The sequence below is a fragment of the Geospiza fortis genome, unplaced genomic scaffold (genome assembly GCF_000277835.1).
Source record: "Geospiza fortis unplaced genomic scaffold, GeoFor_1.0 scaffold78, whole genome shotgun sequence".
Classification (NCBI taxonomy): Eukaryota; Metazoa; Chordata; class Aves; order Passeriformes; family Thraupidae; genus Geospiza; species Geospiza fortis.
The window spans coordinates 3,057,058-3,076,109 of record NW_005054339.1 but is presented as its reverse complement, the minus strand read 5'-3'; the positions used below and the strand labels follow the sequence as shown (position 1 = coordinate 3,076,109).

At 61.6% G+C, this 19,052-nt stretch overlaps 1 protein-coding gene across 1 annotated transcript in view; it reads right to left on the bottom strand.

Annotated features, from left to right (window-relative positions):
* LOC102034398 (semaphorin-3F) overlaps nucleotides 1–18,232 on the bottom strand; it is a 20,140-nt gene extending 1,908 nt beyond the window's left edge. Inside the window, 14 exon segments of the mRNA XM_031058188.1 lie at nucleotides 286–374; nucleotides 1,190–1,412; nucleotides 1,527–1,671; nucleotides 1,778–1,847; nucleotides 2,034–2,148; nucleotides 2,232–2,371; nucleotides 3,256–3,375; nucleotides 3,688–3,781; nucleotides 5,789–5,869; nucleotides 7,334–7,453; nucleotides 7,852–7,914; nucleotides 8,068–8,216; nucleotides 16,537–16,700; nucleotides 18,212–18,232. Coding sequence (XP_030914048.1) covers nucleotides 286–374; nucleotides 1,190–1,412; nucleotides 1,527–1,671; nucleotides 1,778–1,847; nucleotides 2,034–2,148; nucleotides 2,232–2,371; nucleotides 3,256–3,375; nucleotides 3,688–3,781; nucleotides 5,789–5,869; nucleotides 7,334–7,453; nucleotides 7,852–7,914; nucleotides 8,068–8,216; nucleotides 16,537–16,648 — 1,521 coding nt within the window. The 5' untranslated portion in view covers nucleotides 16,649–16,700; nucleotides 18,212–18,232.
* Nucleotides 18,233–19,052: the final 820 nt, after the last annotated feature.

The window sequence follows — 19,052 nt, the reverse complement described above, 5'->3', positions numbered from 1 at the left end:
GCTGCAGCCCTGGGGTGGGCACTCCAGACCCCCCACAGGCAGCTGGAGCAGGCAGAGCCGGCAGGGGGAGATGTGAGTGAGCAGCAAGCAGGAGGACCAAAGCCTGGAGTCCCTCCTAGCTGGCCAAGAGGTAGCTAGTGTCCCAAGGGACTGGCTGATGTCTCAAGGGGCTGGCTGCTGTCCCAGGGAGCGACTGGTAACTCAAGGGGCTGGCTGGTGTCCCAAGGGGTTGGTTGGCTGCGTCAAGAACACTCAGCAGAGGGTGGAGGACATGCCAGTCCTTACCTTGAACACTTCAATCTCCTCCAGCATGAGCTCCTCTGTCTCCATGTCATCCCGGGGGAGCACAATGACCTTCTGCACGGTGCCCCGATCTGCAAGACACCACAGTGCCCAGGTGCTCAGTGCTACCCTGGGCACCCATGCCCTCCCTGTCTGTGAAGAGTGTCCCTGCTGGGCCTGTGGAAAGGAAGGATCCCCCAGGCCTATCCCCAGCTCTCTCCTGCTGTGGCAGCTAGCTATGTCTGGGGTGGAGTGTGCCAGCTCAGGTAACCAGCTGTGTCTAGAGAGAGCCACCAGAGTGCCAGACAGTGCCCAGAGCAGCATGCAGACATGCACCAGGGCAAGAGAAGGACCAGGATGGATCATGGGTGCTTTGGGATGCAGGAGAAGCACTGGCCTGGATGGTAGTGGCCCTAGGATGGGCATTGAGGTCTGGGAAGGACAGGGCTGGATGTCAGTGCCTCTGGGATGGGCAACTGGGCAGTAAAGGGACGAGGCTGGATGATGATGGGCTTAGTATGGGCAATAGGAATGGGTGGGTGCTAAAGTCAGGGAAGGCTAAGTCTGGATGATGAGGCCCTTGGAACAGGCACCAGGATAGGGGGAGGACCAGGCTGCATGGTAGAATCCCGAGGATGGGAAGATCAAGCCGGATCACTGGCTTCAGGGATGGGAGCCGGACTAAGGGAAGGACCAGGCAGGACAGTAGGGTCTGTGGGATGGCACCGGGCCAGGGAAAGAACAGCCTGGAGCCTGGAGGAGGGGCAGGGCTCTCAGGGGGCATTCTCAGCCCCGCACCCCGCCCTAGCGGTGGAGGGCACCGTGCTCTGGCCAGCCCTGGTGGTGCCCGTGCCCTCCGGGGCCGCGGCGGAGCATGCTGCGTTCCCGCGGTGCGCGGCGTGGGTACCTGTGCCCAGGAAAAGCACCTCATAGCGCCCGTCTGCCGCGTCCACCTGGTCCACAGCCACGGTGGTGAAGCGGTAGTTGACGTTGGTGCGCAGCACCAGCGGCCGGCGGTGCGTGGGGTACACGGCGTGGAACATCAGCGGGTGCGCGCGCATGAAGTTGATCACCTCGTCGGGGTAGTCCTTGGTCGACTTCATGGATGGGGTGAAGGTCCCCCCAGGGCACTGCGGCACAAACATCACCAGGACTTGGTGAGTTGGTGCCTGAGCACAGGTCAGAGGGTGCTGGCTGCCTGGCAGGCACTGGCTCACCAGCCCGTGGTGCCCAGGGGTACTTACGGTGCCTGGACGGGGGTAGGGCATTTTTCCTGTGTAGGGCATCCACTGGTAGTTGGGTCCCTCCTTGTGGGCAAAGGGCCCGTTGAAGACCATGCGGATGTCAGCCATCGAGTAGACACACACAGCAGAGCCTTTGAAGACCGACCTGGGGGCAAGGACCTGCTGCCACCCTTTGTCATGGCATTGTCAGGACAGCCACCCAGCTGCGACCCCCTCCTGTCCTGCACTGTGCCAGGAGGGTCAGCACTCACCCCGAAGCTGAGAACACAGCGTAGATAACAGGGTTCTTGGTGTCCTGAGTCTGCTGGATGAAGACGTCCTCTTGGGACAGAAAGATGGAGGCGTCACCATAGGGAAGGTAGGCAGGGACACCAGGGTACAGGCAGAGCAGTTACCCATGGAAGAGCAAGAGGCAGGGGGCAGCAGGGGTGTCCCCAGCTCTGCCCAGGGTGCCCCCCAAGCCTGCAGGGGTAGAGAAGGCTCCCATCCCTTTCCTGGCACACTCACGGAGCTCGTCGAAGTGCGTTTCAATTCCATCGGGTCCCGGCACAGAGCAGACCAGCCGGGCCTTCAGGAAGGTGCTCCACTTGTTCACAAGGCAGCAGTGGCCCCCGTCGTCATTCTGCAACAGTGAGACCCCTGTGCTGAGCTGTCCCCCTGCCCATCTCCTGCCCTGCTTCCCCGCCTCTCCTCCGCTACACCTACCAGGCAGATGCGCCCGATGCGGGAATAGACCCCAGGGCTCAGTGGGGCATCAGCCGACTTCTCCCGGAAGAAGAAGTAGAGCTTGTCATCATTCCTCTCGCTGCTGTCAGGGATGAGCTGGGCACGGACAAAGGCTGGGTCTGGAATGACACAGCACAGCATGGCACCATCAGCCCAGTGGCACCCCTGCTCCATGCCATAGCAGGATGCTGAGCCCCCCTCTGCTGAAGCATCACCTCTCTCACACTCTCACAGAGTGAGAGCTACATCTCTGAGAGTCTCTTGTGATCTCTAAAGCACCAGGAGAGGCTTGAAGCATCTCTGGGGCCCCTGGGAGCATTCCTGAGGTCCACAGGTTGAAGAGATACATCAGCTCTACGAGCAAGGTGGTGGGAACCAGTCTTCCCCAGGAAGGAACCACACAGCACGGAAGCTTCTCAGGAAGCTTCTCCCTGCCATCCATCAGCCAGTGCCCAGCCTGTGCTGACAGCTCCCCCTCTTCGGGTTACCACCCCGCTGGCTCCCCAGCCCGGCAGGATCATCCCATCTGCTCTGCTGTGTTTACTCAGCTGCTGCCCCGCAGGCAGGGGTGCTCCGAGGGGGGCAGAATGGACGTTCGGGGTCAGCGACAGCAGGCGACACGGGTGACATCTCAGCGCTGCACAAACCCATGCACTGACACTGACAGGGCCAGCCCCATCTCTCACCAGTCTGCTCCCGCCGCCCAGCAAAGCTCCAGGCACGTCTGTCACTGCCCCACACAGCTATCCCTGCTTCTGTGTGCCTTCCCATCCATCCATCCATGATCAATTCATCCATCATCCATCCATCCATCATCACTTCATCTATCTATCATCAATCCACCCATCCATCCATCCATCCATCCATCCATCCATCCATCCATCCATCCACCCCCCCATATCTCTGTTCTGGAGAAGGAGGCAGTACCACGTGTCAGGTCTCACCTCTAGGCCTGGAGCCCTGAGGCCCCCAGGGCACCTGGGCCAGTGTCCCCTGCACTCACCGTTGAGCCAGCGGGAGTTGTACTGGTCTGTCCTCATGGCTGTCTGCTTGCCCATGGTGCGGAAGATGGCTGCGTCCGTGCCCATGAAGTCGATGTAGACGCCAGCATAAAGCTCTTCATCTGCAGAGGGCAGAGGTCAGCCAGGAGTGCCCCCCTCATCCCATCCACCCACCTTCTTCAACTGCCAGCCCCAGACCAGGCCAGTAGCCAGCAGGCAACCAAGAGCCACTGCCTGTGACCATCCCAGACAGCTCTGGAGGCTGGCACTGGTCTCTAACCACGATCCCCTCCTCTGCTGGGCCAGGTGCCTGGCCAGCTGAGGCAGGCAGGGGTGGCAGAGCAGCAACCCTGTTCCTGGTGGGAGCAGCTGTTTCATCCCACCTGCTCTGCCCAGAGCAGGACGCACTGGCTCCAGGGAGCCACAGGACTCACTTATTAATGCAGAGACAGTGTCTACTTTGGGGTCGTAGGAACATTTCCCCTTGCCCGACTCCAGCTTGTCTGGCTCCAGGTAGAAGATATAATCCTGGAGAAGGAAGCAAACAGAGCAGCTGGTTAGACTTTCACCCCTCCACTCATGTGACAGCTCCCAAAGCCCCCCAGGAGAGGCAGCCTCCTCCAGGATGGTGCACAGCAGCGAGGACAGATGTGGAAGGGGTCTGCAGGTCTCCTGAGAAGCTGAAGCTCCTGTGAGCGACTCCTCCAAAGATGCTGGCTTCTTCTCCATGCCCTCCACCACTTGGAGACTTGGCTGAGCCATCAGGCTGAAGTGGGGCATCCATCCCCCAGGTCTGGAAAAACATCCCCCTCTGACTGCCTCTTCACTCCAGCTGGCTGTGCTGCACATTGCCTCTTGCCCAGCAAGGCCACACAGTTCCAGCAGCTTCAGCAGGCAGGGTCTGGCCTGCAGCACAGCTCAGCACAGCTTGGCTGCTGGACCCACTGCACTTCTCTTGCCAGGGGCCATTTTCCAGTGCTTTTCTTCACGTGGTGAGATGCTGTGTCTGCTCCATGGGATGCCTCCCTACTGTCGCTTCTGCCTTCCCATGGCCATCCCTGGCACCATCACACATTCCCAGCCAGGAGTGAGACCCACACTGCCTCTGGAGGCACATCCAAAGTCTTCTGCCAGGGCTGGCTGGGGGCACACAGGGACAGGCTGGCCCAGCCAGGTCACTCCTCACCCTGGCAGAGGGACCACCTTCAGCTGACACAAAGCAGGAGCACAGAGCACCCACGGGGAGCCTGGGCAAGGGGGGGACCTTAAGCAACCAAATTGGGCAGATGTCCACTGGCCCTGTGCCCTGGCTTTGGCACATGGGTGACAGATACGGTGACAGCCACCCTCCATTGAGAGGCCAGCAGGGTCCTGGTGGAGCCCAGGCTCTGGGAAGAACAAGAGAGGGTGTGGGGCTGGGATCTCACCATGGGCATTTCCCACGGAGGGTTTGCTCACACCAGCTCCTCTGGCAGCACCCAGGCCCAGAGATGGGCACAGCCATGTTTCACCATCCCCACCACTGCACGGTGCAGTCTGTGCCACCACACCATCACAAACACCTCTGCCCAATGCTGGCCCCGCTCCTGAAGTGGGCAAACACCTCACATGGACAACCTCTCTCTCTCCAGCACAGGCCTGGCTGCACCATCTCACCCTCCTGGTCAGGCAACACAGGAGCCATTGTGGTGCTGGCACTGCTGATCAGCTAACGCACCTTGAAATGCACCAGAGCTGCCAGGAAGCACGTGCTGGCAGCCCCTGGGAGGTCCTGCTGGGACACACACCCTCTGCCTAGCAGGGGTGACCTGAGGGGGCTAAAATGGACACAGCCTTTTCCCAGCTGGCACTGGGGAATTGGGAGCAGGAGCTGCCCACAGTCTGGGAGATGCCCACTGCCAAGCATCACCCTTTGCCCCCAACCACCTAAGGAGCTGGGGGAGCCCCAGGCTGCACCAGGGTGCCCATGTCCCCCATGCTCCCCAGCCCATGCACTGCCCCGTGTTAGTCCGGAGGGGAGAGGCTGGGGTGACACTGTCAGGGTGGGCTGCACACTGGGGCGCTCCCAGGAGCTGGGGATGCTGTCACCTCCCTGAGTGCACTTGACAGCCAGGATGACACAAGCCCCTCTTGGGGCAAGGTGAAGCAGCTGCCCAGTAAAGTTTCTGTAGGCCCTACCCAAACACCATCTGCACATTACTTGGGCATCCCCCCTGAATCATTCCAAGCGCCGTGGCTCTGCCGACACGCGGTCCCACTTCCAAGGGACACAGCAAGCCTGGAGTGGGCAAAGCCAGCGGTGGGTGGAGAGCCACCATCCCTGACAGTGTCCCCCACGGGGGGATCCTACATGGGCTGGGAGGAAGGAGTTAGTGAGAGGAGGAGAGCCGCCGCCAGGCCGGGGGCCGGAGATGCTGTGCTGGGAGGGAAGGGGGTGGCGCCGGCCATGCCCAGGGTCGAAGCATGCCAGTGGGATGAGGAGCCCGCGGCTCTGGCGTGCCCCTGTGCCAGGCGGGCTCCCAGACCCGTTCCCACCTTGCTCTGTGCTGGTCTCGGGCTGAGGGGGCTGTCGGTGGAGCTGCTTTCCCGGCCTCCCGGCTGGCTCGGCGGGAACCCCTGGGGAAAAGGAGCAGGGCAGAGAGGCAGCACCAGCAGGGGAAGGACCCCCAGGGCAGGGGTGAGCAGGGGACCCCAGGAGCTCGGGTGATGGATGCCCATTGAGCAGCAGCACTGCTGTCCCCCTGGGCTCCTTCATGCTCCAGGCTGGGCTGGCCTCCAACAGGAGCTTTACCAGGATGGATCCTACTCTCTGCCACAGAACTGGGGTGCCCTTAGCATGGAGTAGGAGAAAGTGGAGAGATGGTTTCCCACAGCCAGCCAGGCTGGGCTCACACCTGGGGGCTCAAAAATGGCACCTGCCACTTTGTTCCTCGTGCGCTGATGAGCAATGCCTCAGCATCAAAGCTACAAGCACCACGGGGTCACTGAACACTTCCACACTGCCACTGACCCTGCTGGCCAACTAGTGCTGTCCTCAACTGCACTGGCACCCCAGGTCCTCCCCATATGCTGCCACTCTCCAGTTCAGTCCCAGTCCAATCCCAATTTGGGATGTCTGAGCAGCATCCCCCTCTCGCAGTGCCCATGCCAGGTTTGGGGGCTCTGAGGCAGATGCCCATCTTTCATATCCAGCGCCGTGATCCTCCATCACTTGGGGCTGGTGACTCCCTCTCCAGCCTCAGGAGAAGACACAGCCTGGGACCTGCCACTCCAGCGCAGAGGGGACAGACACCTCACAGGGCTTGGGACCCCTGGGATTTTCATGCTGCTGCTTGCACAGATCAGCTCCCTCCCAAGGCTGTCCTGAAAATGCTCCTCTCTCTGCCACATCTCCTGCCTGGTGGCATGCAGCTCTGATGCCACCCTCTCACTGCATGCTGCGGTCCTTGGTGCTGGGTGACATCCATCCGGGGATGTTCCTGACACGGCCACACGAGCTGGCACAGTCTCTGCACGGCTCTCCCTGTGCAGCACCGGTGCTGGAATCCTTGGAATCTACGGTGAGGGGCTCAGCAACCTGGCAGCAAGTGGGAAGCTGGGTTGACATGTCCCTCGTCCCAGTGGAGATCCAGCAGTGGCTGCAGCCAGCAGGGTGGGAGGGCACGTTGTGTGGAAGCTGCCATCGGAGTACAGCCAAGTTCCAGCATGAAGAGAAGTCCTTGGTCTGTGGAGATGGCTTGGCCCCTCTCAGCAGCACAACACTGTTAGCCATGGTCATGCCCAGACTGCCCTTGCCCACAACCTTCACCTCCCCCAGCAGCCAGCAGAGCTGAGCCAAGCATCCACCCCACTGCAGCCTCCTGGTGGCTGTGCCAGCACCCCCGTGCCAGCCAGCATCCCAGCACCCCTGTGGCAGACACCAGCTCAGCAGCCCCATGGCAGACACCAGCCCAGCACCCCTGTGGCAGACAGCATCTCAGCAGCCCTGTGGCAGACAGCATCTCAGCAGCCCCTGGCAGACAGCAGCCCAGCAGCCCCTGGCACACACCAGCCCAGCAGCCCATCCCTCCTGCCCCTCACCTGGGCTTTGCGCCCGCGGTTGACGAAGGCGCAGATGGGGTTGTAGGCGCCAGTGCCACACACGTAGAGGTGTGTCCGGTTCCAGGGCTGGATCAGGCGGATGAAGTTGCCACACTCCCCCTGGGAAGCAGAGGAGAACACATCAACCCAAGCACGTGGGGCCGTGTTGGTGTGGGCATGGGATGGAACAGGTCATTGGATGGCATGTGGCACGGGACAGCATGGATCAGGGGATGGCATGGGCCACAAGCTGGCAAACTGGAGGGCCCAGCCCTGGCTGGTAGGAGGAAGCAGCATGGGGAGCTTGGCCTCTTACTTGCCCACAAAGCTCTTCAGGACCTGCCTGACTGGAACAGAATGGGTGACAGTAACACCCTGGAGTGCCACCCCCTCTCGACATAGCTGTACGTGCTAGGGGATGGCTTTTCCAGAGTAGGATAGCGGGACACGAATCCCACTCCAGTGCCAGGCACCGGCCCCACTCCACTACCAGAAGGGGGTTCATGGTGGTTACTCACATTACTGTTCTTGCCTGACAGGATGCACTCCTCGATCCTCTGCTGGGACGCGGGCCAATGGATCTGTGGAAACACCAACCCAGGGGAGACCAGGACTCCCACCTGGCCCCACCAGCACCAATTATGCCCATCGAGCTCCTGCCCTGGCACCCAGAGGGTCCCCAAAGTGCCCCATTACCCCTTGCACCGTCTCCCCCTGCCCTGCCCTGCCCTTACGATGAGGGGCTCGCGGTTGATGTCGTGCAGGTCCAGCGACAGCACGTAGTCCTTGCTGCCCACGTACATGCGGTCGTGGTCCTCATCCCTGTAGTCACTGGAGTTGACGAGGAAGTTGAAGAAGTGTGCTGTGCCCGTGGCCTTCAGCTCTACAGGGGGAAAGGGAAGGTGTGAGTACCCCAGGGACCCCAGGGTCATCCCTGAGTCCAAGCCTGGGCCCAGCTGGAGGACAGCCCGTGAGAGGAGGTGCCCACTTTCCATTCCATGAGCACCATGATCCTGCCACCTCTATGTGGGACAAGGGACAATGACAGAGATGCTTGTGGCCAGCTGGGACAACCAAGAGTGGCCAGAAGAGAAACCAGCAGAACCTGGGCTCAGGAGATCCAGCACCCCACAGCAGGGAGTGGAAGTTGCCATTGAGATGGGGCAGGAGGCTGGAGCTCTCTGCCACCTCAGCCCAGAGACCACAGCTCCCAAAATTTCCAGCATCATCCCCCTCCTGCCCTGTGACCCCATGTTCCAGCCAAGCCTCTGGCTCCTAGGATGGGAGAGCTGGGACCCCTGGGAACCAGCTCCAGGGGAGGTGATGAGCCTCTCCCCCGCCCCGCACACCCCATCCCCCCTTGGAAAGTTATTTTTAGTCTAAGTGTGGGAGCAAGGAGTGAAAGAGGATAATGAGGGTCATGAATATTCACAAGTGCAACGAGGCAGCCAGATGGAAGGCAGAAGTGCTGCAGATGATGTGGGCCAGTGCCAAGAACCACGCGGCAGGCACCAGGGCACGAGTAAGACAGAGCACCCTGCCCCAACAGGATACAATCTGTCCTGGAGGCCGCCTCTTTGGAGATGCCACTCTTTGGAGGCGCCACACTCCTTGGAGGTGTCACCCCCTTTGGATACCACCCCCAAATATCAGATGCCACCTCCATGGGATGACATCTGCCCTGGATGTCACCCCTTTGGATATCACTCCAAGCCATCAGATGCCATCCCCATGGGATGTCATCCTCCCCATATGCTTCCTTTCGGAGGTGCTGCTCTCTTGGGATGCCATCAACAGCCATTGGATGCCACCTCCACGTGATGCCATCAGCCTCTGAAGCCAACCACTTTGGAGACACCATGCTTTTAAAAGGTCTCACCCTCTCTGGATGCCATACACAACAATCAGATGCCATCCTCAGCCATTGGATGTCACCCTCATGGGATGCCATCTGCCCCAGATGCCACACTTTTTGGCGTTGTCATCCTCTTTGGATGCCACCAACAGCCATCGGGTGCCACATCCACGGTACACTGATCCAATGAGCACCCTCACCCGGAGGAGCGTGTCCCTCCGTGCAGAGGGGTGCCCTGTGCAGGGACAGGGAGCAGCTCTGGGGACCCTTCCTGGGGAGGAGCAGAGCAGGGTCCTGCAGATCAGTGTCAGGAAGCATCACCCTGGCTTCCAGGCAGCACCGGGCAGGGCTCCAGCAGCCAGCTTCCATTCCCAGCACGAGGCCAAGCGCCTGCAGATCCCCTGACCTCCCGGCTGCACAAGGGACTGGAATGCCCCACAGGTGCCCCCAGGGTCCCTCCCCATGCAGGGCAGCCCCTCTGTCCCAGGCTGGCAGCTGTTGATGGTTCCCAGTGCTGCCCCTGCGCAGATCAGGACACGCTCAGCCGCGGCAGCGAGGCCAGAGCACACAGACGGAGTGGGAACCGTGGGGGCTGGCTGTGGGAACGGCGTCACAGCTGTGACAGGAACCCCTCCTGGCTTGGGGCCTTGGGGTCTGCCAGGGCTGGAGGGTGGGATGAGCACAGTGGGCATGAGCAAGGGCTGGAATTTGGGCTGCAGGCAAGGGAGCCATGGCAGAAGCGCTGCAGTGGAACAGTGCCAAGGACGGGGGGCCAGCTCACCCACCCACCCCTGGCAGCTCCTCCTCCTGCCAGCCCCATCTGGGCTCCAGATGCTCCCTGTTGCTGGCTCACATGCCACCCATGGCGTCCCCAGCCTGTCCTGTGCTGGTCCTGACTGTGCCATGGCACACTGGGGCTGCTCCCTGCCCGTCCTCTGGCCTGAAGCTGCCCCACCGGCCCATGCATTGTGTGTGTGCAGGTGTGTACAGGTGTGTGCCCCACACTGGGTGTGTGTGTGTACAGGTGTGTGCAGGTGTGTGCCCCACACTGTGTGAGTGTACAGGTATGTGCCCCACACTCTGGGTGTGTACAGGTGCCTCCCTCAGTGCGATGCTGGTGTCACAGAGCTCGGGAGGCAGGAAAGGCAGGGTGGCTCCGGCAGTGAGTGACACAGGCAGAGCAGAAGAGCTTGTCCCCAGCTGCCAATGATGGAACTGCACGCCCAGGCTTCCCACTCAGGACAGAGACACCTGGAGCAGGCAGAGACAGGGATGGCAATTAAACTGGACAGGAACCCCCATTCCAGGACAGCCCATCATCTGTGATCCCTGCCAAGCCTCGGAACACCAGCACCAACAGCCCCGGGGTCCTGGAGCGCCGGGACACTGGGTGGTGGAGGCTTCCATGTCAGTGACAGCCCCAAATACCCCACATCCATTCCGACGGGCGTCTCAGGGCTTTCCAGAGGACAGGGCCAGCAGCACAAAGGGCCTTGGCCCCCCGCCGGTGGCTGCATTCAGCCCCCACGGCCCAGCGATCAGAGGGGCGCTCCTGAAGTAGGGCGGTGCCGGACCCGCTGCCCCGGAACGCCCTCTCCACAGACAATGGTGGGGCAGCCGAGACCCTGCCACAACCTCTGACCTCCCAAACCGCCACCGCCATGCCTATCCACGGTGTCCCTGTGCCCCCAGAGCCGCCCCAGCAGCCATGGGGTGTCCCTGGGGATGCAGTGGGGCAGGGGCCCCGGCCGGGCTGCAGAAGCCCGCTCCCGGCCGATGCGCCCCAACGAGCAAATTCCCTCCTGCTTCGCCATTGCCAGCCCCAGCACCGGCAGAGCTTCCCCGGCTGGCCGGGAGCCTAATCCTATTTTAATTGCCGAGCACCGGAGCCAGGAGCCGCTCGGCATCACAGCCAGGGTGGCCTCCGTGGGGACCGTCCCCTCACAGCATTCCGCGGAGCCCCCACCGAGCCCCCCGGGACTGGCCAGCCCGCGATGGTTTCGTGTCCTCGGGCGCTGAGCTGTAATTACCCCGCGCCCCCGAGTGATGCCGGCAGCCAGGAGCCGCGGGGCTGGCAGCAAGGCGCGATGCTCTGCTTTGCCCGCGGCACCGCCGCCCCGCTGCGAGCTCTGCAAACCCAAATTCCCCCTGCAATGCCAATTTCGGGCTGCGTTCCCGGCTCCGGCAGCTGTCCACCATCGCTGGCTGTCAGCACTGGCCCCCATCGGGCAGGGGTGAGTGGTCCCTATTCATCCCCCACTGGCACGGAGACCGGCGCTGATCTCCAAAGCAAAAGGGAAATTTTGGGGGTTCTCGATAAACCGCACACCCCCTGGGACTCCTAACCCTACCCCAGTCCCCCAAACCCTCTCGACTCCCCCAAACATCACCAGGGCACCCGCATGAAGAGCTAATGCCATTACGACCCGCGCGGGTCACCTCCCCAGGTGCACCATCACCGCATTCCCCAAAACCAATTACAGGCGCTCTCACCTAATTAGATTCTAATTATGGGCTTGTAGCGCATTCAACATAATTAGCATGTAAATTACACGGCGTGTTTATATTCAATAACCGCCCTCCCGCCCCCCCCACCCCGGCTGGCGGAGCCAGCGCCTTTCGGGAGCCCTTTCTTTGCACGGGGAAGAATGAATTCACTTTAAATGCCGATGGAGAAGCCCAGCACTGATCCCAAGGGAGCCTGGCACAGCAGGGATAAATCCCATCTCCATCCTGCAGCGTTTCATCCCACAAATTTAAAAGCGTGCCCCAAATTTTGATTATGTTCCCTACTAATTTTTTTTCCCTACTCGGAATTTGAGATGCAGCTTTTTGGGTATGCGTCAGAGGGGCAGGATGGGGAGCAATGCCAGGAGAGGGATGGGGGGCTGGATGTGTCCCCTCTCGTGGTTAAAGCATTTGTTGTTATTGGGGCTGATCAAAGAGCTGGGTGGGTCGTCCGATGAAAGCAGAATTGCTTATTTGTTTGAGCGTCACTCCGCTACCCCTTGATGGGTTATTTATGATGTAATTAAGCTAATTACATGTAATAAGAGAGTTTCCGTGGCCCCCAGCCAAGCTCTTTTCCCATTTAACCGATTCACAGGTGGGAGGAAACCGAAGCTGCCTTGCAGGGGCTCGGGAGATGAAATAACTCCTGTTCCCGCTTGCTGCCTTCCAGCCCCGGCCATCTCCAGCCTCCTGGAGCATCGCCCCGTGCTGGCACCCGCGGCAGAGGACAGACAGACAGACAGGTGCTGCCGCCGCCCGGCTCAGATCCCCCGGGATGAAAGAGGTGCCGGCCGGGTGCTCCCCGCAGCCACCGCAGCCCGCCCGCTTGGGCGCAAGCCAAAAAACAACTGAAAAAAAATAAAAAGAAAACCCACATTTTTTCAGCGGAAACCGCTGATTCATGCCCGGGCCAGCCTGCCCCAAGCGCTGGTGTGTGCCTGTGCCCCAAGGAGCAGCGCTGCGAGGGGGACCCCGTCCCCACCGAGCATCCCCGAGCAGTGGAGATCGGGCTCTTGCCTGGGTCGGGGGACGCTCCAGCAGCACGAAATCCCCTGCAGGAAAGAGCCTGGCTTCAGAAAAAAAGACTTTAATCGCCCCAAAAGCAAAGTGCTGAGCGGAGGTGCCCCAACCCACTGCTCTTTGGGCTCCTTTGTTGGACGTGATTTCTTTCCGCGGCCCCCGAGGGGAGGGCACGGTGCCGGGTGGGAGCTGCGGCTGCTCCAGGCCCTCTGCTCTGTGCCCCAGCAGCTCTGGGGTGGGGAGAACACCCCTGCCAGGACCCCGGGAAGGGCCATGCTGTTCCACAAGGAGCATTGTTAATTTGAGGGATAACTAGCTTATTAGAGATAGGCTTGGGGGGGCTGAAATTGCGCAGGGTTTTTGGGGGAGGGAGGGTTTAAGGAGCTTATGGAGCTTCGCAGCCGGAGCCAGGGAGCTCAGCCCCAGCAGCAGCCGGTCCCAGCGGGTGGAGGGGCTCTGCCGCAGCCCCCCACTGTCCCAGCCAGGGAAATCCTCTTAGGGGTCACAGGGTTCAGCCCCATGTCCCCGCCCCTTCGGGCACGCCAAAGGCGACTGTGGCATCCCCCTGACCTTTACGGGGTCTGAGGAGCAGCATGGGGCACTCAGGCCAGGGTAGGGACCAACAGTGCCAGTGTTCCCAGCACGTTCCCAGCACTGGCTGTCCCTAAGCCCTTGGCCCTGCTCGCACTCCCTGTTTATCCCATCCTGCTGTCACCAAGCAGTGCCCACAGCTGCAGCAGCTTAGGAGGGCGCCTGGGTGGCCCCCAGGACATGGTCCCCTGTCCGGGCTCCTCTCCAGCCATCTGCCACCCCCCTGGCCCGGATCAAGCGTGCTGGTATCTCCTGGCCACCAGCAGAGATGCCAGCGGGGTGGGAGGGGAAACTGAGGCACGAGGCAGGCAGGAGCGAGGCCAGGCCAGGGGGCTGGCAGTGGAGCCTAGCGGAGATTCCATGCTCAATTCATTCTTTGTAAAGTAATTTTTTTCCCCTGCAGGAACTGCCCAGCCTCTCCCCCCGCCCCTCCCCCCCGGGCTGCCCCCGGCTGGAGCTCAGCCACAGCTTTTCCGAGAGGTGCCAGCAGGGCTGCTCCCCTCGCTGCACGAGCAGCTCCCGTTTGGAAGCCCCACGGAGAGCCCTGACCTCGAGGGCTTCCCGCCCTGATGCGGGGCCAGAGCCCACCCTTCCTTCCCGCACGCTTTTCCCACGCTGGACAGGGAGCAGGACACGGAGCGATGAATCACCATCATCATCATCACTCCTGCATCCTCATAGGGAACGGGCCAGCCTCTCTGGTGCCCGAGCCCCCGGCCCGGAGGAAGGCCCAGAGCAGAGGGGAGCGCAGGATGTGTACAGCAGTGTGGGGAGTGAGTGGATTGTTAGCACGGAGATGATTAAAAATATCCACCCTATTTCTGGCCAGCACTGGGCTGGGATCTGGGAAGAGCTGTTGGCAAAAGGGAGCTGTGCCGGAGCCGCTCCCAGCACTGTTCTTTCCATGCTGGTCACCTTCCTCCTGCCGACACACGGACAGGAAAGCCTTGAGAGGAGGACAGACGTAAAGAGACCACGGGGGTGACGGGATGGGGGGAGGACTGACCCTGCCCGGCCCATCACCCTGCACCAGGGCACTGCAGCTCAGCTCCCACCCCTTTCCTATCACTTCAGTATTTTACAGCTGTATTTTTTTCCTGCTCTCAGACGCCGGGGCTCCGTGGAGGATGACGCAGGCCCCGGGGAGCTGCGACAAACCCCTGGCGCGCGATAACAGCGAAGGCAAACAAACCCAGAGACGCTCCCACGGCTGGCAGCGCTCCAGGCAGCGCAGCCACCCGGCCACGGCGCCGGGGGACACCCCTGGGGACACGGCTGCTCCTTCCCCAGCAGCCTGGCCACAAGGCCACCCCGATCCCACCCTGCACTGGGATGCTTTAGCCAGAGGGATGCTGTGCCAGAGACCCACACCCCAACCCAGCAGCTGTGGGTGCACAAACGGCCCCCTGGTCCCCTGTGGCAGCACAGCCATCCCTGACAGCAGAGCCCAGCCCAGCTCACCACAGCAATGTCCCCCAGCCCAGACCCATCACACCCCACCCCAGTGTCTGCAGCTGCACTGGGAGGTTTGGGGCTGGGCATTTGGGTATCACCCCTGCCTCTACAGGCAAGAGAAGGGGCTGGACCATCCACCAAGTGCCACTGTCACCCCATATCTCGTGGGTCTCTGGCTTCAGGGAGGCTGCACACGGATGATCAACTCAGGAAGCTGCTCACCAGCAGTTTGGTGTGGGGCTCCCAGCTGGCCCTCGAGGAAAACCCTGGGAGAATCCTCCACCACTGCCACCCTTGTCAGAGCACAGGCAGGAAAGAGGCGAGGGGCACCTCTTCCCAACCCCAATGTGCTTGGATCCAGCACACCACTGGCATTTCTTCTCCATGTGCCAGTGCAAATCAGCCCTTCTCCCACCACAAATCCCCCTCTAGGCAGCAAGGGCAGGGGGAGCCCTGCCACACCACCTCCGGCAGGAGGGAGAAGGACTGCAGATCCTGAGCACAGCCAGGAACCATTGCTCCAACCAGCTGGGGCCGAAAAAAAACAATCCCAAACCAGCCCCTAACTTGTGGCACAGCAAGCTTAACCATGCCTATCCAGAATTAATCTCACTCCTGGAGCACACCATGGCAGTGGGCATCAGGTCCAGCTGGGACTTTGCTGGAGCCTCGCCTCCCCACAGCTGTGAGGAAGAGGTGTTTTAAGCCAAGGTGGAGAAGCATCTGTACAGCAGCTAAAGTGCCCCAGCAGCCCCCAAAACCCTCCAGAAACGCTGTTCGGAGAGGAAAGTGGCGCCTGCCTCTGGGGAGGAACTTGCTCACTGCTTTCCAGCCTGGACTTGTCCCCAGACTCTTCATACCAGCCATTTTTTCTGTCAAGACCAGCCGGTAACACCCATGGCTATTGCTGCTTCGCTGCATTTGCTGTCAGCCCCCCAGCCCCTCCTGCCTGGCTCTGCTGTGCTCACCACCACATCCCTGGGCTCACACCTTCAGCAGGTGACCAGAGGGCAAAGGCACAGTGGGACAGCAAAGGAAGGGCACAGGCAGCACAGCCCCAGCTCTCCCACAGACCCCAAGGGGAGGCAGACATGAGACTCCTCGTGTCTGTCACCTCCTGACACACATCCAAGCAGGCAAGCCCCCAGCAGGAACATTTTCCATTCCTCTCCTCAAGGTTTGCAGCGCTGGGACCTGCCTCATCAGCCTCAGCCTGCCCTGCTCAGCAACCTCAACACAGGAGCTCAAGACAAACCCCTCCGCCAGCGTGCACCCCAGAGCTGACCCAGGGGTCCCCCCACAGCTCCGAGAGCGGCTGGGTGGGCTAAGCAGCCCCGGAATGAAAGGGTTAAGCCCCTTCCCCCCACCCAGCACCCTCCCCTGCTGCCTCTCCCGGCTCCCTGCCAGCTCCCAGGCGTTAATACCAGCTGGGGGGGTCTGGGCGGCGTCAAGCTGCTGTCTGGAACCGGGGTGCTGCCGGGGGGGCTGCTGCACCTCAGCACCCAGCCTGGCCAGATGGAGGGAGGCACCCACCCACAACAGGGAGCACACTGGGGGACTAGGCAGGCTACCAGCCCCCCAAGTGCACCACGTGCTGGTGCAGATCGGGAGCTCAGCCACACCTGAATATGGATCCCCGAGGAGATTTCTGAGGGTGCACATCACTGGTGCCCCCCGAGCAAGGAGGAGGAGGAGCCTCTGCTGGGGTGCCCGTGGTTTCCTCCGCCTTGGGGTCCCACCCAGCCCCCCAGTCCAACAACCAGACTCTTACCTTTGAAGGAGAGCTGCACCCTGGGGGTAGCGAGGCCGTGGTCTTTGGGATGGGCAGCCCGCCAGCCCAGAGTCAGCAGGGTGGCCCAGAGCAGGACTCCGACCACGGGCATGGTGGGCACGCGCCGGGGCGCCGGCACCGAGGGCAGCCTGGGGGAGCCGAGCCTGCCAAGGAGGGCACACGTGGGAGGGAGGTCAGTGCACTGCACCCACCACCCCCTGGGGGGTACAAGCCCCTCATCCCGCTCTCCATCACCCGCAGCATCCTCCGGGGAGGAGTGGAGGCCAGCCTGGGAGGCTGAAGCCCGCTCTGCAGACTGCACAAATCGGGGGACCACAGCCTCACCTCCCCGGTGAGCACACAGGGCGAGGCAAGCACGGCGAGAGCTGCTGCAGCACCCTCCTCCAGCCCAGCTGGCCAGGTGAGGAGCATCCCTCCATCCCTGCTCACACACCCCTCAGCTGCAGCATCCCCAGCCCCCCACCGGGCTGGCTTTCCCTGCCCCGGCACCCAAAGGGCTCCCACTGCCAGCCCTTGCCTCCCCACCTCTCCTCCCAGCCCCCAGCAAAGCCACAGCAAGCAGAGCTGGGATCAAATCTTTCCAACATGAAGGAAATCTGGACTTCATTATTCCAAGAACGTACAAAAAAAAAAAAAAAAGGATTTTTTTTTCATAAATAAAAGAGGAAGAAAAAGAAGAGGAAAAAAAAAAAAGCCCTGCCTGTGTGCCAGGCAGCTGGACTCCCTGGGGCTCCGGCACTGAGCGGAGTCCGCCAAGCTGCCTCCAGCAAGCCACACACGCACCCCGGCACGGGGCACGGTGCCCCACGGCCCCTCCTGGACACACCATGCCCTGGGTCAGGCCCCTCTCCCGAGGCAGCACCCTCCTGGGGGAGTCCAGGGCACCTCAGGCAGGATTTGGGTGGTGGGAAGCCCCTGGTGTCCCCAGGGAGCCGCACGCCGGGGTGGGATGCACTGCGCCGCAGCACCCGGCTGCGCTCCGGCATGTGGGGAGCACCCAGCCAGCCCAGCCAAAAGGGGGCAGCTCTGTGGGAACAGGGGTCCCCACTGCAACACCCCAGTGAAGCCATGCCCTCCAGGGCTCTGCCAGCTGCCTCCACACAGCCCCATGGGGGACAGGCACACCCAAAGAGCTGGATGGACGGTGGGAACCCTTTGGGGCACCCCGGAGAGAGATGCTGAGCCGCAAGGGGAGCAATCCCACACCCCACCCGGGTGGTCTGGCTGGCCTCTCCTGCAGGGCGCAGCACCCACACCGCCAGCCCCAGCCCCCAGCAGGGCAAGGGCAGCAGCACTGTCACCAGCAGCAGGGCAAGACCCCGAGTGCGGTGGCACCGCTGCTCCCTGGGGCTGTGTATTTTTTTTCTCCTTCTTGCCTTTGGGGTCAGTAAATATTTCAATTTGCTCCTCTGTCCCTGAGCACACCCAGCTCTGCTCCATTGTACTGGTATTCGGTCCCTTTTCAGGCTGCCTTCCCCCTTCTCCCACCCATTCCCAGGCTCTGCCCTTCCCATCAGCGCCAGGCCGGGACAGCCTGCACCCCCAATTCCTCCACCAGCCAAAACTCCAGTTGGTTGCAGTTAAATAACCCCCCTCCATCCAAACCTCCCCCCTCTCCCCGGCAGCTTTAGGAAATAATTCTGGCAAATCCTACTATTGCATTTGGATGGAGCGGCGTACGCGTCAGAGACAGGGAGCGAGATGGCAAACAAAGGAAAAGAGGGAGAGGAGGGGAGCGCAGCGAGCGCAGGGCGAGGAGAGGGGAAAGGGCCGGCGGTGAGTGGGGAGCACACAGACCCGGCTGGGAAAGGCAAATTCCAAGGAAGCAAAAAGGGAAACGGGCCGCTGGAGTGCACCTTGGCCAGGAAATGTCCATTTCCAGGGTCATCTGCACTCGGGGGAAACGGAGAACTCCAGGGGAGAGCGGCCACATTCCTGCCCTCCAGCCCCCGGGCTGTCTGGGCTTGGAGGAGTTTTTTAGCAATTAAAGTTTGGCCATTGCTTGTGCTGCCGCAGGAAGATCAAAATCCCACTCGGCTTTATCCCCCCTTCTCCAGGCTGGTCAGCCCAGCGCCGCCGAGCCCAAGCAATTAGGGAAAGGTTTTATCGTCTGGAACAGGGACTCCTTTTGGGGATCGAAGCCCCAAAGAAGGCTGAGGGGATGCCTCGGGAGAAGCCTGGGGGGACCCAGGGGTAGGGCTGCCTGCACGCCTGCTCCCCGCGGCCTCGGGAGAGAGCAGGAAACATTTTGGGAGGGAAAAGCAATAGAGGCAGGATAGGCAGTGGGAGGGGAGCCTGGCCCACCTCCGGCCACGGCGCGCGATGCCATCAGTGGGAAGGGGGGAAAATAGGGGAAAAAAAATAACATAACATAATACAATAACGCCAAATGCCCAGCGCGCCCCCGCACACACGGGAAATAACTTTGCACAACTTTGCGCTCTGGCACGCCTGGCCTGTCCCCAGGGAGCGCCGGCTGTCCCCTGCGCCCCCCG